Source organism: Chiloscyllium punctatum, chromosome 11 (genome assembly GCF_047496795.1).
Source record: "Chiloscyllium punctatum isolate Juve2018m chromosome 11, sChiPun1.3, whole genome shotgun sequence".
In the NCBI taxonomy this organism is placed as follows: Eukaryota; Metazoa; Chordata; class Chondrichthyes; order Orectolobiformes; family Hemiscylliidae; genus Chiloscyllium; species Chiloscyllium punctatum.
Window position 1 is genome coordinate 37,858,086 of NC_092749.1, and position 16,802 is coordinate 37,874,887.

The following is a 16,802-nucleotide window of genomic DNA, read 5'->3' on the forward strand; positions in this document are numbered from 1 at the left end:
AAACATCCATTTGTGAAATGCATAAATCTATCTCTGGTATCTTTAGTAGAGGAGAAATACTAACCAGACAGAAAAAAAATCCTAAACATGCAATAAGCTTTTAGAGTTAAGAGTTTCCTAACTTTAGGAAATCGAGAGTTTGAAATTTTGAGAGATTAAGGCAATGTTCTTGAACTTTCCCCACTGAGACCACATCTTGAGGCTTGAAAGTTTTCACAACTCCACAGAGGTGTGTGACAGCAGAGGCCTATTAAAGTATAAACATACCTGTCACAACCTGGCTGAGCTCCAAGGTCATCACAGCTGTCTCAGGACTCGTGACCCCACTCGGGTCCTGACCCCCACATTGGGAAGGATTGGATTAAGGTGAATTTAAAACTATTCCATAATCAGTAGCTAATCACTTTTTTAAAAACTTTCTGCTTTAATGCAACCATTTCTAAAATTTATTTTTGCTCCCCTTTATTTGTTTTTTATGTAAAATTTGTTTTATTGGTATTGCCACTCACAAACTGGAAAACAGAGAAATTCTGTTTAATGAGACTTGTCATCTTTGAATGAGAGGCTTTCGCTTTGAGTTCAGAGATAGCAACTACATTAGTATTTGAAGAAATGAAAGTCTATTGTCCGTATGGCTAAATCAAAAAAAAATCTTGCATTTCTATATGAGCAAGATGTTTTAACCAGTTTGAAGAAATAGAGACTTGAAATAGTCACCAGACCTATTGCAATTCAGAGTGTCAAGTTTCTTGAATCCAGAAAGGCAAATAGGTATCTTGAAGAACTCGCAAAGAAATGAGAACCATAATAGAAAATAAAGCATGAGCAGTATGATGATGATAAAATACTGCTTGGGTGGTTTTATGAATAGAAAGAATTTCCATTTCTACATCACTTTCAGAACCTCAGAATGCCTAAATGTGCTTTACAGCCAATTAAATAGTTTATGAAGTGCAGTCACTGCTGTAATGGAAATGCAGCAGACCTATTTGCACACAGCAAGAAACACAAAGTTAATGATCAGATTTCTTTCTGCATTTAAGTAATGCTGGTTAAGGGATGAATATTGGTCAAGACACCAAAAGAGGTGTCTTTCCTACTTTTCTTTAACTGCACCATGAAATCTTTTATTTCTGCTCGAGTGCACACAAGGAACTTCAACTTAACATCTTTGAAAGATGTTCCTGACAGTACGCAAACCTCAACATTGCACTGAAGAGTCAGACTGCATGGCATTCTCAAATATTTAAAAGATAAAATTCAGGCACAGTGGCAAGAGTCCCATCACCAAGACTGATAACTCAGTAACAAGAATGCTCAGAAAATCTCACTTGGCAGCTGCCTTCAGAAGTCAACTTTGAAAGCCTTGAAGCATCAAATAGATACCTGTGCCACTAAAATAGATTCAATCTTGCTTACAAAAGCTGAGAGCTGAAATAGTCAAGAATGATAAATCCACAGACGAAGAAGTGCTGCCAGATATGTTAACAACCCAACACATTTACAATTGCAACAACACCAGACTTTACAGTTATGCTGTTTCATCAAACCTATGAAAATAAAGGTGAAAAGTCAGAAAATTAGAAAGGAAATGTTGTATGCAATATTAATGTTTGTATGACACAAACCTAGGTATACCTCCAGTTGCTATGATGTGACTCTTCATCTTTCACATACAAAGGTTTAATTATTACCATTTAATATTACTTCAATCATGCAAATGCTGGAGCCAATTATACCATGAAAAACAGAAATAATGCATCTAACGCATGAGTGCTAATGTCACCTGTAGAAAGATAACTGATCTAAATACTGCTCCTTCTTTGAAAGACTTGGAAACAAAGACTGCAGAGGATGCAACTGAAGATTTGTCAGAGCTGGAAATTTCTCTCAAACTTGAGTCATTTCCAGCTCTTGTCAATTTGATGGAGCAAAAGACAATGAAAGCTCTGCTGGTTATGATGGATAAGTGAAGAGATTGAAGATTTCTGATATCCAAAAAAAAGCATTTAGGCAACTTCTCAGTAGTAGTAAAGAGCAATTTTCTTTCATTTTTAAGATGCCGTACCGTATTCACCATTTGATATATTGTAACATGCTGCAACTATCTTTTATTGCAGAAGAATACCTGAAACAAACATTTTAAATTATCTTTTAAAATGTTATCCAATATTCACAATTTTTGGATGTCGTATGTTTCACTTTAGTTTTAAAATGTACAAATAAAAGTTTGCCTAAACATAAGGAAATCCTCATGTTAATCACAATTTACAGACAGTTTCTAATTCAGCTGCAACTAACCAGAAATAACTATTCTGACTCACAGGGCAATTCACAAGATGTTAAATTCTCATTTTAAACCAATTCCTCAATGCACACAACACATTGAAAACAAAAATAAATGGGCACCAATCCTGAATTTCACAAGCGTCAATCCCCATTTTCCACAGAAAGGAAGTCATATAATTCAAGGTTCCAGGACCTTTAAGTGATTGAGGAAGAAAAACACAACAATCAAAAATTACAGAATCAACAAATAGGTAAACTATAGCAAAACACATTGCATGTGTTTTGTTCTTTCTTCACCTCCATACCTCAGGAAGTCTTTTTCAGATAAGATTAACAACTGAAAATGATTCAACCAACCCCACAGAATTGCCATGCACAATTCTCCTGTACTGTAGCATTGGCTTGTTTTCATACATAACTTTTACATCTCAAAGTGAAGACGTTGTAGAAGAAAGCCCCGTTCAGGGGAAATAAGAGTGTATAATCTTGCCCCGTTGAAGTGATTCAGATAAATTATAAAGATCCCACAACTACCGACCCTCATCCCATAGTCGACACAACCAAAACCAGAACAGTCATTTAATTGTGATTCATTGGAACTTGCAATACACAAAATGACAAATCATTTGCCGAATATGGTGACAATTACTGTTGCTCAAATAAATACTTTGCATGTGAAGTATTTTTCGAAGAGGTGTAAGAGGCCACATAAATGTGAGATTTTTGTTTTTATTAATACCTGACCCGGGAAGGCTTTGTGTTGACAGTAAAGATGAAAAACTCAAGTTAGTCACTCGCACTGCCAAGTACTTCCTCTGTGGTTTTGATATGCAACATTGCCTAACAATCAAATCTTCCCTTTCCAGGTCAACATGTTGGGCATAGTCACCTTTTAGGGTAACATCAGAACCCTTTGAGATCCACAGTGAGGTCATCAGCAGGATAGCATTCTTGCACAGACACTCCTTGGCATATCCTTCGATTGGCTGTGATCATATTCAAATTTGGACTTCATCAAATGATGCAACAGTGACTGCCTTTGATTTCATGGCTGCATTTTAATGGAGTATGCCATGAAGCCAGCCCAGCAAAACCACAGTCAAAAGCATTGAGAGAAAACACTGTTGCGTGGATGTACAAAAGATGATGGTTTGGTTGGCGGAGGAATATTACCACTGCACCACATGCTCATAGTTCCTCAGGGTACTAAACTGAGCCAACCATTTTCAACTGCTTCAAAGACTTCCTTTCCTTTACAAAGTCAGAAGTGGGGATGTTTGCCGATGATTGAATACTGATTAGCACCATTTGCAGCAAAACAGAGACAACAGTCAGACTTGCACTGATATAGGGTAGGTAACATTTGAGTCAGACAATAACTATTTCCAAAAACAGAAATTTCAACCATCATTCTTTGACTTTAATGGCATCAGCATTACTGGAAACCCCCCACGATCAACATCTGGGAGTTTACTATTGTTCAGAAACTGGACTGGACCAGCTATATAAACATTGTGACTACAAGAGCAGATCATAGGCTATGAAGTTTGTGGCAAACAATTTATCTCCTGTTTCCCTGACATCTTTCTAACATCTCTAAGACTCATGTCAAGTCAGAGATAGAATACTATCAATTTGCCTGTTGGGTGCGGCCACACCAATGCTGAAGCAGCTTGACAACTTCTCGGATAAAACAGCCCACCTGACTGGCACCACATGCATCACCTTCAATGTTCACTCCCATCACAACAATGCTCAATTGCAGCTGCTTGTGCCATCTAGAAGATCCACCACAGTAACACACAAAGCTATTTCTACAGTACCTTCCAAACCTGAAACCTCTGCCACATTAAATGATAAGGGCAGCATGGGAACATTACCAGCTCTACACTCCCCTTCAAGTCAGACACCATCATGAGTTGGTCATATATTTCCATTGTTTCCACTGCAGTTGGGTTAAAATCTCAAACTCCCTCCATAACAACACTGAGTGTATGCCTCACTGCAAGGACTGCAGTAATTCAAGAAGACAGTCCACGATTGCTCTCTTCAGGGTCATGAGCAATAAATTCTGGCCTTGCCAGCAACGTCCACCACCCTTGAATGAATATGATGATGCCTTCAGGTCATCTTCAGAAAGTGTCTGCTTCTACAATGTAACTGATGGAAAGCTGAGCCTTGCTTGCCCAAGATCAAAGACAAAGTTACACCAGGTCATCAGACTGCACTAACATTCCATACTGAGGAGCACTTTCAGCAACAAGTGGACAGATTCTTTTCTGCCTGTGTAGTTTGGTTTGATGATTAGCATCAGGAAGACATGTCCCTAGCTCAGATCATAACCTGTTCGCATTGACAATGTAAAACTTGGACAATGTTGATAGCTTCACATATCTAAACTCTATAACTATTAGCAATCTATCACTTGATGCTGAAACCAAACTACATTATAAAATCTCTAGGTGTTAAGGCCAAACTGAGGGAGAGTGAGAGACCAAACCATGAGTCTACAAAGCCTGTATCCTCAGCGCGCATTTCTATAGAGGTGAAACCAAAACAACCAATATTCAGCTTGAGAAAAGGATGGATAGTTTCCATCCTTGCTGCCTCTGACATTTATTGGGAAGTGATTAGGGATAGTCAACATGGCTTTGTGCGTGGGAAATCATGCCTCACAAACTTGATTGAGTTTTTTGAAGAAGTAACAAAGAGGATTAATGAGGGCAGAGCAGTAGATGTGACCTATTTAGACTTCAGTAAGGCTTTCAACAAGGTTCCCCATGGGAGACTGATTAGCAAGGTTAGATCTCATGGAATACAGGGAGAACTAGCCATTTGGATACAGCACTGGCTCAAAAGGTGGTGGTGGAGGGTTGTTTTTCAGACTGGAGGCCTGTGACCAGTGGAGTGCCATAAAGCTCGGTGCTGGGTCCTGTACTTTTTGTCATTTGCATAAATGATTTGGATGCGAGCATAAGAGGTACAGTTAGTAAGTTTGCAGATGACACCAAAATTGGAGGTGTAGTGGACAGCAAAGAGGGTTACCTCAGATCTTGACAAGATGGGCCAATGGGCTGAGAATTGGCAGATGGAATTTAATTCAGATAAATGCGAAGTACTGCATTTTGGGAAAGCAAATCTTAGCAGGACTTATACACTTAATGGTAAGGTTCTAGGGTGGGTTGCTGAACAAAGAGACCTTGGAGTGCAGGTTCATAGCTCCTTGAAAGTGGAGTCGCAGGTAGATAGAATAGTGAAGGCAGCGTTTGGTATACTTTCCTTTATTGGTCAGAGTATTGAGTACAGGCGTTAGGAGGTCATGTTGCGGCTGTACAGGACATTGGTTAGGCCACAGCTGGAATATTGCGTGCAATTCTGGTCTCCTTCCTATTGCAAAGATGTTGTGAAACTTGAAAGGGTTCAGAAAAGATTTACAAGGATGTTGCCAGGGTTGAAGGATTTGAGCTATAGGGAGAGGTTGAACAGGTTGGGACTGTTTTCCCTGAAGTGTCGGAGGCTGAGGGGTGACCTTATAGAGGTTTATAAAATTATGAGGGGCATGGATAGGGTAAATAGGCAAAGTCTTCTCCCTGGGATCGGGGAGTCCAGAACTAGAGGGCATAGGTTTAGGGTGAGTGGGGAAAGATATAAAAGAGACCTACGGGGAAACATTTTCACACAGAGGGTGGTACGTGTATGGAATGAGCTGCCAGAGGAAGTGGTGGAGGCTGGTATAATTGCAACATTTAAGAGGCATTTGGGTGGGTATATGAATAGAAAGGGTTTGGAGGGATATGGGCCGGGTGCTGGCAGGTGGGACTAGATTGGGTTGGGATATCTGGTCAGCAAGGACGGGTTGGACTGAAAGGTCTGTACATCTCTATGACTCTAACTCGCAGATCCTGGGGTGTACTATTCCATCAACAAACACTCCTGCTAAACCAACGATGTCAGCACTGGCCCAGTTACATTCATCAGGCAGATGAGAGCTTTTGTAGCCTCCAGGTAGGAATGGCAACTGGCTTACAAACAATGATGTCCATACTTCCACTACAACCATACCTGGGAGGGAGATAGGAAGATAATGGAGCAAAATCTAAAAGAACAGAGGACGCTTTAAAATATAAACAAAACAAATTTCTGAAAATAGTCATCCGGTCTGGCAGCATCTGTGGCAAAAAATCAGAGTTAATGTTTCAGGTCCAGCAACCCTTCTTCAGAACTGATCGTAGCTAGGAAAAAAAGAAAAGGCAAGTGAAGGGGGAAGAGAGTAAATGATAGGTGGAATTGAACCCCAGATAAAGTGCCCCTATTAGTAACATTACATTCTTCCAGGCTGACTTTTACAGATTCCTTTTTCTGCCCAATTGATTTGTTCTCTGTCTATGTGGACTCCATCTCCATCTATTGCTTATTCTTTCCTCCTCCCCCAACCCCTTCTCGAGCATATATGTCAACCTTTTCTGAGCTACAGTCAGTTCTGAAGAAGGGTCACTGGACCCAAAACATTAACTTTGCTTTCTCTCCATAGATGCTGCCAGATTGCTGAGTTTTTCCAGCAATTTCTGATTTTGTTTATGAAGATAACCGACAACTGGGAGTCAGTTGATGAAGACCTTGACACGTGGAGTTTCACCGTTTGGAAGGGCATTGGGAGAAGGAGGGCAAAAATGACAAATTCAGCAGGCTGAGAAGAGGGGCCAGGGAAAACTGCGTGTCCATTCCCAGTCCACGATCTTCCTCCACAGCAAACATAGCAGAAACTGTTATGCCAGGTCGGTCTCCAGAGTTACCCAAGATGACACTGAGCACAGAATTGACAATGTGGTGCAAACCAACATGAGTAATGAGCCAGAAGGCTGTCACACAGACCTCTGGGCTATGAATCCATTTGGATGCCTTTTTTAAAAATATAGTTTGAACAAATTACTTTGTAATTGTACAATTTGCCCTTAGTGACTGCCACCAATAGTATGATTTGGTCTCAGGTGGGACCCACTGCTTGAACTACTTGTCTACAGCAGCATTTTACAATTCACTACCCTGGCACATATATTCCTTATGGAAACTTGCTATTAGAAACTTTATCTAGAAGGTCAGCTCAGAAGATGAAAGTCAAAAATATCCGGGTGTGGTAGAAAATGCTGCACATAGAAAATACAATTCACGACCACACTACTTTGATAAGGATTTAGTTTCAGTATAAATTACAGAAATGAATCATGTTATAAACAATTCAAAATCTCTCCAACCAAGAAAACTTGCAACCTACTCATAAATATTAATTCAAATAACATTAATGTGTGCATCACTAATGGTGCATTTGCGGAGGCTACTCACCTTGGCAGAGAAGAAAGGAACTATTTCCTGAATCTTAAAACAAAATGTGATGACAATTTTACTTTGATATCCTATGGCAATGGCACACCATTTTATAACTGATGAACCATCATTACTCAAACCCATTGAATGACAACATTAATATTTAAACATACATGTTAGCTCACCAAAACTTAAACACAAGTAATGATGGAATACCATGAAAATAATGCTGGGAATGATGCAAGCACAGGGTTTTTATATGCATGGGATCAATATCCGGTACCAGTTTACACAAAGCACTGAAACACATCACTGTAATGATGTCGAAAGGAAAAGGCTATGAGGATTGTGTTACAGGGCAAATCTGATGGCTTTTTAACAGACTGTAAAAGGTAGCTGCAGCTATTTCTGAGAGTCTGGATCATTTATGGTAAAACCTACTGAGGGGGACAAAAAAAGCTTTAGAACATTTATTGGCCATTTGGTTGACTGTGCAAATCTTATAAAAATCGTTGAAAACTGGCAGATGTTTAATTATAAAGCCATGCTCCAAAAGTGTCCGTTTTATTATAGCAGCTGATGGTGAAGCAGATTGCCTTCACAAAACAGATCATGGATATCCTACCTGGTACATTCCAACTCCAATGTGTTTTGGCTCAATTTTCACCAACTCAGCTAGTGGATCCTGAACACGCCTTGCTATGGAGACTAAAGAAAAATAAACAGAAAACATGTTACTGATAAAACTCTGTTTGCAATTCACAATGTCCAAATTATCCTTCAGCTTCATTTCAAATTTTTATAAAGATACTACATCAAAGTGAGCATGGTTTAATAAAGAGGACCTTCACTAAAATTCTCTTTCAAATTCATGAATGAGGAATGTATTGAATTGGATAATTGCACAGTTTGCACTGACAAAACCACCCTTTAATAACTTAAAACTTAGCACGTTTTGCTAACATTTAAGCTTAAATGTGTGCAGTTAGATCACTACATCTACATTTGCCTCAACTACTCTTAGTGATAGCACATTCCAACCACTTTTTAGGTAAAGAAGTTTCCCATGAATTTCCAATTGCATTTAATAATGATCGTTCCACATTTATGACAAAAACAGAAGTTGCTGAAGAAGTTCAGCAGGTCTGGGAGCATCTGTGAAGAGAAGTAAAAGTTAACGTTTAAGATCTGATGAGCGTTCCTCAGAACACATTTATGACACCTAGTTTTGAACTGCCCAAAATTATAATATTTTAAAATACATTCACCTGATCAAAGCTTTTCATTACCCTAAAGACCTTTAACAGAAGATTGCAAGAGTTTTTTTTTAAGATGTCTAAAAAGGTAAGAGAGAGGCAAGTGTGGATATTAAACTGCTGGAAAATGAGGCTGTAGAAGTAGTAATGGGGAACAAAGAAATGGGGGAGAAACTGAGCAGGTACTTTACATCAGTTTGCACAGTAGAAGACGCCAGCAGCAAACCAGAACTTCGTGATGGTCAGGGACAGAAGTAAGTGTAATGGTCACCAATAAAAAAAAATGCTCGGGAAGCTGAAAGGTCTGAAGGTGGACTACACCCCAGAGATCTGAAGGAGATGGCTGAGAAGATTGTAGATGGTGATGAAGATTGGTGGTGATTGGTGGTGATTTTTCAGGAATCACTGGAGTCAGGGAGGCTGCTAGAGGACTGGAAAACATCGAATGTAACACCTGTTTAGGGAGGGAGGCACAAGACAGTAAACTATAGGCTGGTTAGCCTGACCTGTCATTGGTAAGATTTTAAAGCCCATTATTAAGATCGAGATTGTGGGATACTTGGATGTGTATGGTAAAATAGGGCTGAGTTGTTTTGGCTTTGTCAAGGGGAGGTCATGCTTGACAAATCTGTTAGAATCCTTTGCGGAGGTAACAACTAAGTTAGATGAAGGCAATCTAATGGACGCCAGCTATGTAAATTTCCAGAAGACCTATGATAAGGTATTGCACAGGAGGCTGCCAAATAAGATGAGAGCCTGGTGTTAAGGGCAAGGTACTGACAAAGATTGAAAATTGGCTGACTGGTAGAAGGCAGAGAGTAGGGATAAAGGGATACTTTTCAGGATGGCAGCTGGTGACTGGTGGAGTTCAACAGGGGTCAGTGTTGGGACCACAACCACACATTAACAATCAGGACAAAGCAACTGAGAACACTGAGAATCTGCTAAATTTGCAGATGACGTAAAGAAATTTGGAGGGACAGACAATGTTATGGAAGTGGGGAGGCTGCAGAAGGACATGAACAGGCTCTGAGATGCTGCCAATGAAGTGGCAGATGAAATATTGCTTTCTAAATGGTGAAAAGCTTCAGAAATCTGAAAGACTTGGCAGCTCTCGTTCTGGATTCTCAAAGTTAACATGAAGGTTCTGTTAGCAGTTAGGAAGGCAAAGGAAATTTTAGCATTCATTTTAAAAGGGCTAGAATACAAGATCAGAAACAAGATCAGAAGCTTTGTTGAAGGCTTTGGTCAGACCGCATTTGGAATATTGAGATCAGTTTTGGGCCCTTTATTTAAGGAAGGATGCGCTGGTGTTGAAAGGGTCCAGAGGAGATTTACAAGAATGATCCTGGAAATGAAGTGGTGATCATATGCAGAGTGGATGAGGACTCCAGGTCTGTAACTGATGGCAATAAGAAGGATGAAGGAGGATCTCACTGAAACTTACAGAATACCGAGGGGCCTGAGTGGACGTGGAAATGATGTTTCCACAAGTCGAAGAGATTTGGACCCAAAGGCACAGCTTCAGAAGGCAGGGATGACTCTTTAGAATGGAGATGAGGAGGAATAACTTCAGGGATAGAATGGTGAACCTGTGAAACTCATCGGTGGAGAGGGCTAGGGAGAACAAGTCATTGAGTACGTTTAAGACAGAGACGGGTAGGTTTTCAATTGGTGTGGGGATCAATGATTACAGGGGGAGGCAGGAGAATATAGTCAGAGAAACATACAAACCATGATCAACTGGTGGAGAAGACTCAACAAGCCGAATGGCCAATTTCTGCTCCTAATGACTTATGACGCAATGGGACAAGGAAATAGCCATCTTTTTCCCCAAGTGAAATGAGGCCCAGCACTGATAACTGCATCCTTGTAGTTCTTGTGACACCTTCATGTACCTTCTTCTAATTTATCTAATGTATCCATAATTAATACACCCAGATCACTTTGCATGTCTATTCATTGGAGACTCCAAACAATGGATCTTTATTCATAGAATCATAGAATCACAGAATTCCTACAGCATGGAAATATGCCATTTTCTTGGCCCATCAAGTCTACACCAACACTTTGAAGAGTATCCCAGCCAAACTGAAGTCCCTATCCAACTCTCTAACTCAACGCTGCTTTTATCTAGCCAATCCACGTAGCCTGCACATCCCTGGACACACAGGCAATTTGGCATGGCCGATCCACCTAACCAGCATATATTTCGACTGCGGGAGGAAACCAGAATACCTGGAGGAAATCCACACAGACATAGGGAGAACGTGCAACTCCATGCAGACATTTACCTCTCAAGACTGGTTCGCTGATACTGTTAGGCATCAGTGCTAGCCACTGAGCCACCATGTCACCCTATTCTTCCTACCAAAATGCACTTCTTATTTATCTATATTCAAAATAATTTCCCAATCATAAACTTATTAAATAATGTTGTTCATATCTTCCAGATTTTTGTTGCATTTTTTCTGGGAATTAACTAAAATTCCCAAATTGGGGTTGCCATAACAGGCCCTAGCTGAACCCAAAGTGAATGTCAGTGAGCAGACTATTGCTGAACAAGCACTGCTTCACAACACTGTTGACGAACTCTTCCAGCACTTTACTGATTATTAGAAACACACTGACAGTGAGGATTGGCATGCATAACCTCACATTTTCAATTGAATTCCATTTGCCGCTGTTCTGCCATTCAGCCAAACTACTGATATTATCCTATAATGGGCAGCTATCTGCTTTACCCTCAACTGCCATGTGGAAACTACCTGGTCAATTATTGCATTGCCAGCAAATAAGCACAGCCAGTGACCCAACATTAAGCATTGTGATAACACCAATAGAAATGACTTTCTAGCCATCAGCTGATACCTATTATTTGCTGTAGCAAAGGCAATTTTGGAGCCAATGTGCCACATTCCCTGGTATCTCATTTGCAATAGTTCTTTTTTCTTACTGGTGTATCATTTGAGACCTTGTAAAATGGCTCACTAAAATCCACATAGACAGCATTCACTGAACCATTCTTGTGGCTCAGTGTTTATGCCCCTACTGCTGAACCAGGAGGTCCAGGTTCAAGTCCCACCTGCTCCAGACTTGCATCATAACATATCTGAACTCTTAATGCAAATATCTACAATATACAAGACCACCAATTCTCTAGAACCTTACTCTTAATTAGTAAAGATCTCAGCATCTCTTATTTCTTCACTGGCTTCCTTTAACAGTCTGGTGCAATTCATCTGGCCCAGGTGATTTGCCACTTCGAGCAGGTTAGTCTCTCCAGTACTTCCCGTCTCAGCACAGTTATTTTATCTAATATTTAACATACTTTCCCTTAAAGTAGGAAGTCTGCATGATCCCTCTCCATGTGAAGACAAAGACAAAGTTTTCAAAAGGAACTGTGCCCACATCTTCTGCATTCATGCACAAGTTAGCATGTGTACCTCAGATTGGCCCTATCCTTTTCTTAGTAATTATCTGGTTCTTAATGCATTCATAAAATATCTTTGGATTTTCCTTAACGTCACCAGGCAATTTACTTTTGTATCCATGCTTTACTTTCCGAATTTCCTTTTACATTTCATCCTGTACTCAAAGCTTGTGAAAATATTACTTTTTTCAGATACTCTAAGATTGCCATTTTATTTTTCTGCTTTATTATAGCCCCTGGGCTTCTAGATAACAAAGACACTAGAGATTTGGCAATGCCACACATTTTCTTTGCGGGGACAGTTTACAATGTCCTCACTGAATCTCACTTTAGATGTGCAACTGACTTTCTTTCTAGCAGCAGTAGCGAGGCCATTTCTGCTAGATCATCTCAGCTTTGTAAAGTTTGCTTTTCCTCATTTCAGAATCTTTACTGCTGCTCTCTTTTGCTTTCCAAAGAAATACTTAATCTATGATTAATTGTATTATCACCATCTCCATTATAGTCATCCAGTGCTACTGCAGAAACCTACCCAGTATCAATTTCTAAGATTAAATCTATCAGCTTGTGGTTGACAGAGCTAAGTCAACATAACAGATCTAATTTCTGCTGTCCTGCTGCATTCAGTCATGCATGGCCCTAGTCAATTAAACATATCACTGACTTGACAAGTATTCCCATTTTCAATGAGAAAGCACCTCAGCACATCACTGCAAAAAGATGAGACTGAAGTACATGCAACAACCTTTAGCCACTTTAGTGGGTGATCTCAGTCTCAGTCTCAGTCTCCTTCCGGGGCCGCAGCATTACAGATGCCACTCTTCAGCCAATTCATTCCATGTGATATTAAGAAACAGCTGAAGTTATTGTGAAGGCAATGAGCCTTGATAATATCTGGCAATAACTCTGAAGACTTGCACTCTCGAACCTACCAAGGGGTTTCATTTCAGCTTCAATACTAATATCTACCCAGCAATGTGCAAATTGCTCAGGTACATTATGTACATAAAAAACAGGACAAAATCACCCTGGCCGATTACCGCCCCATTAATCTACCCGCAGTAATCAAAAACACTTGTTTAGCAATATTCTGCTCACTGACAGTTTGAATTCTGGCAGATCCACTCAGTTTCCAACCTCTTTACAACTTTCGTACAACATTGACAAAAGTGCTGAACTCAAAGTGAGGTGAGAGTGACTGCCCCTGACATCAAGATCATATTTGACGGAGTGTGGTATCAAGGGGCCCGATCAAAAATCAGAAAGAAAACTTGCCACTAGTTGGAGTTATACACAGTATAAAGGAAGATACCTGGGGCTGTTGTCAGTCATCCCAGCTGCAGGAAATCACTGGAGGAGTTGGTCAGGGTATTGCCCTTGGTCCATCCATCTTGAGGTGCTTCATCACTCACACTTGTTTCATTGTAAGGTCAGAAGTGGGATGCATGCTAATGAATACACAATGTGCAGCACCATTCACAACTTCTCAGATACTGATACAGACCATGTTCAAATGCAGCAAGAGTTGGACAAGATCCAAGCGTGGGCTGACAAGTGGCACTTGTAAGGTTCACATGACAAATGCCAGGCAATGAATATATCTAATAAGGCAGAACCTAATAGTCAACCCCTTGATTTTTATTGTTATCAAAATCCTCAGGGTTACGGTTGACGAGAAACTGAACTAGACTAGCCATATGAATACTGTAGCTATAAGAGCAGGTCAGACGTTCAGAATCCTGCAGCAAGTCACCTCAAGACTTGCCAAACTCATACAGAATACTCTCCATTTGTCTGAATGCAGCTACAAAAACATTCATGCAGCTCAAATGGCAAATCAGCCAGCTTTATTGGCACCACATCCAGAAATATTCACTCCTTCCATCCACAATTCATAGCAGCAGCAGTATATACCACCTATGAAATGTTCTGCATGAAATTCATGAAGGTTCCTTCAACAACACCTTTGAAACTCAAGACCACTACCATCTAGCAGTACAAGGGCATCAGATACACGGAAATACTGACACTGCACAAGTTGGGATAAAGGGGACAGTTTCAGGATGGCAAACCTATGACTAGTGAACTGTTACAGGTATCAAGGCTGGGGACCACAATTATTTACAATACGTATTAATGACTTGGATGATGGAAGTGAATGCACTATAGCCAAGCTTGCAAGTAATAGGAGGGAAGTCAAGTTCTGAGGGTATCTGCAGAGAAATATAGATAGGTTAAGCAAGTGGACAAAAACTTGGCAAATGCAATACACCATGGGAAAATGAGAGGTTACGAACATTGACAGAAGAGCTGAATATTAGTTAAATACAGAATGCAGAAAGCTGCAGCACACAGGGATTTGGGGGTCTTAGTGCATGAATCACAAAGAGCTAGCATCCAGATTTAGCAGGTTATAGGGAAGGCAAATAGAATGTGGACTTTATTTCAAAGGGAATGGAGTATAAAAATAGCAAGGTCTTGCTGAAAGTATACAAGGCACCAGTTAGTTTCATAAGGTTGGTCCTAGGAATGGAGGGATTATGACGTGAGGTTGAGTAGGTTGGGCATGTATTCATTTTTTTTTTAAAAAGGAGAACGAGAGGCAATTTTATTGAGCTTTACAAGATTCTTAGGGAGCTTGACAGGCTAGGTGGAGAGAGATTGTTTTCTCTTATCTAGGATAGTAATAATCTCAGAGTAAGAAGTCGCCCATTTAAGACATAGATGAGGGGGATTTTTCTTCTCAATAGGTGGTGAATCTGCAGAATTCTTTACCAAAGAGGGTTGTTGAGGCTGGGTCATTAAGGTTGAGGAAGACAGATTTCTAATCATTATGGGAATCAAGGACTGTAAAGTGGAGTTGAAAGTTATCAGATCAATCATGATGTTTTTGTTTGTTGGATAAGATTTTATGGGCTAAATGGCCTACTTCTGCTCTTACATCGTGTTTTTATTATTGTCATTAAGTCAACGCATCAATTGCTTGCACAGCAATTTTAATTTGACAAAGTACCTTTGTGGGGTACAGAATCTTGAGGATAGATCTGACCAGATATTGGGAGAAGAATCATTCGGAAAAGTGATCTCATTGAGAGTAGATGTAAGGAGAACCTAAAAGGAGAATAATGCAAAAGATGGATAAACAAACCTTTGGAAGGGAATTCTTGAGAATTGGAATTGAAAGTTCACTGATGAAACAGAGGAAGAGGTATACAGGGCACATGTTGAGCAAGGCTTTGGAAGGAAGAATAAACTGGGAAAAGGATTTGAAAATGATGGGAAGTCAGTGAAGCTCAGCAGTCAGGAACAATAGATGAATGCTGCTTAGTAAGGAATTCCACATAAGCCAGATGAGTTGAAGTTTCTGAAGATTTTTCCAGTGTTGGTGAAATCAAATCAATAATTATAAAGATCAAGGTTTCAACAGCAGGACAGGCGAGCTATGAATGCAGCTGGAAAATATATATATAAAAAACAGCAATTTACTATCTCCGAATGTAGGGTTTAAAAATCGTTTTGATGCCATGGGTTGAATCCAGCCCATGGCTGCGCAGGAAGGAGACTAGAATTAAATGTCAAATTGCAATATTTCTGGCAAAATACAAAGGCGACAGCTTTGACTTTAAGAATGTTGAGCTGGAGAAAATATTTGTTTATCCAGAATTTTACAATGGACGAGGAATTCAAAGTTACATCAATGGCTGAGGAATGAAGCATCCTGGCAAAGGTATGCCTATATATGCCTTTGGAAGATAACTTCACAGTGACATGTCCTGACAATCAAATTTTGACAAAGTGAACAAGGGCGGAACAAGGGACAACTTCAAAAAAGACTACATGGTTAGCAAAGGAGAAATAGTTATCAGATGTGAGCCAGCTATGTTGAATGAGGTAAGAATGAATCTATGTGGATCCATTGCCAACATGGAAAACAGTGAAAGAAACAACAGATTGATGATGAAGCAGACTATTATTTTGTCTAGCAAAACTCATCTAAGTGATTATAAGGCAACAATCCAAAGCTTTAATTCCATATGGTCCATAAACTATTTTGACAGTTTAGAACATCCTCTGAAAGCTTGGTTGGATTACTGCATTCTAACTCATTTCACAGTTTTTACTTATGTGGTGGATCTGTCCAAATGTTGACACATTCCTAAGGCCTCATGGTGCAATCAGTACAACATGACATTCAGGATACTAACATAGAACATAGAACATAGAACATAGAACAATACAGCACAGAACAGGCCCTTCGGCCCACGATGTTGTGCCGAACTTCTATCCTAGATTAAGTACCCATCCATGTACCTATCCAAATGCCGCTTAAAGGTCGCCAATGAATCTGACTCTACCACTCCCACGGGCAGCGCATTCCATGCCCCCACCACTCTCTGGGTGAAGAACCCACCCCTGACATCTCCCCTAAACCTTCCACCCTTCACCTTAAATTTATGTCCCCTTGTAACACTCTGTTGTACCCGGGGAAAAAGTTTCTGACT

General features: G+C 40.1%; 1 protein-coding gene across 2 annotated transcripts in view; it reads right to left on the minus strand.

Annotated features, from left to right (window-relative positions):
* The window catches only part of srbd1 (S1 RNA binding domain 1), a 272,374-nt gene that overhangs the window by 128,555 nt on the left and 127,017 nt on the right, over positions 1-16,802 (minus strand). For both annotated transcript variants that reach the window (XM_072580647.1, XM_072580646.1), the window contains one exon: positions 8,237-8,319. In XM_072580647.1, coding sequence (XP_072436748.1) covers positions 8,237-8,319 — 83 coding nt within the window. The remainder of the gene's footprint in view (positions 1-8,236; positions 8,320-16,802) is intronic.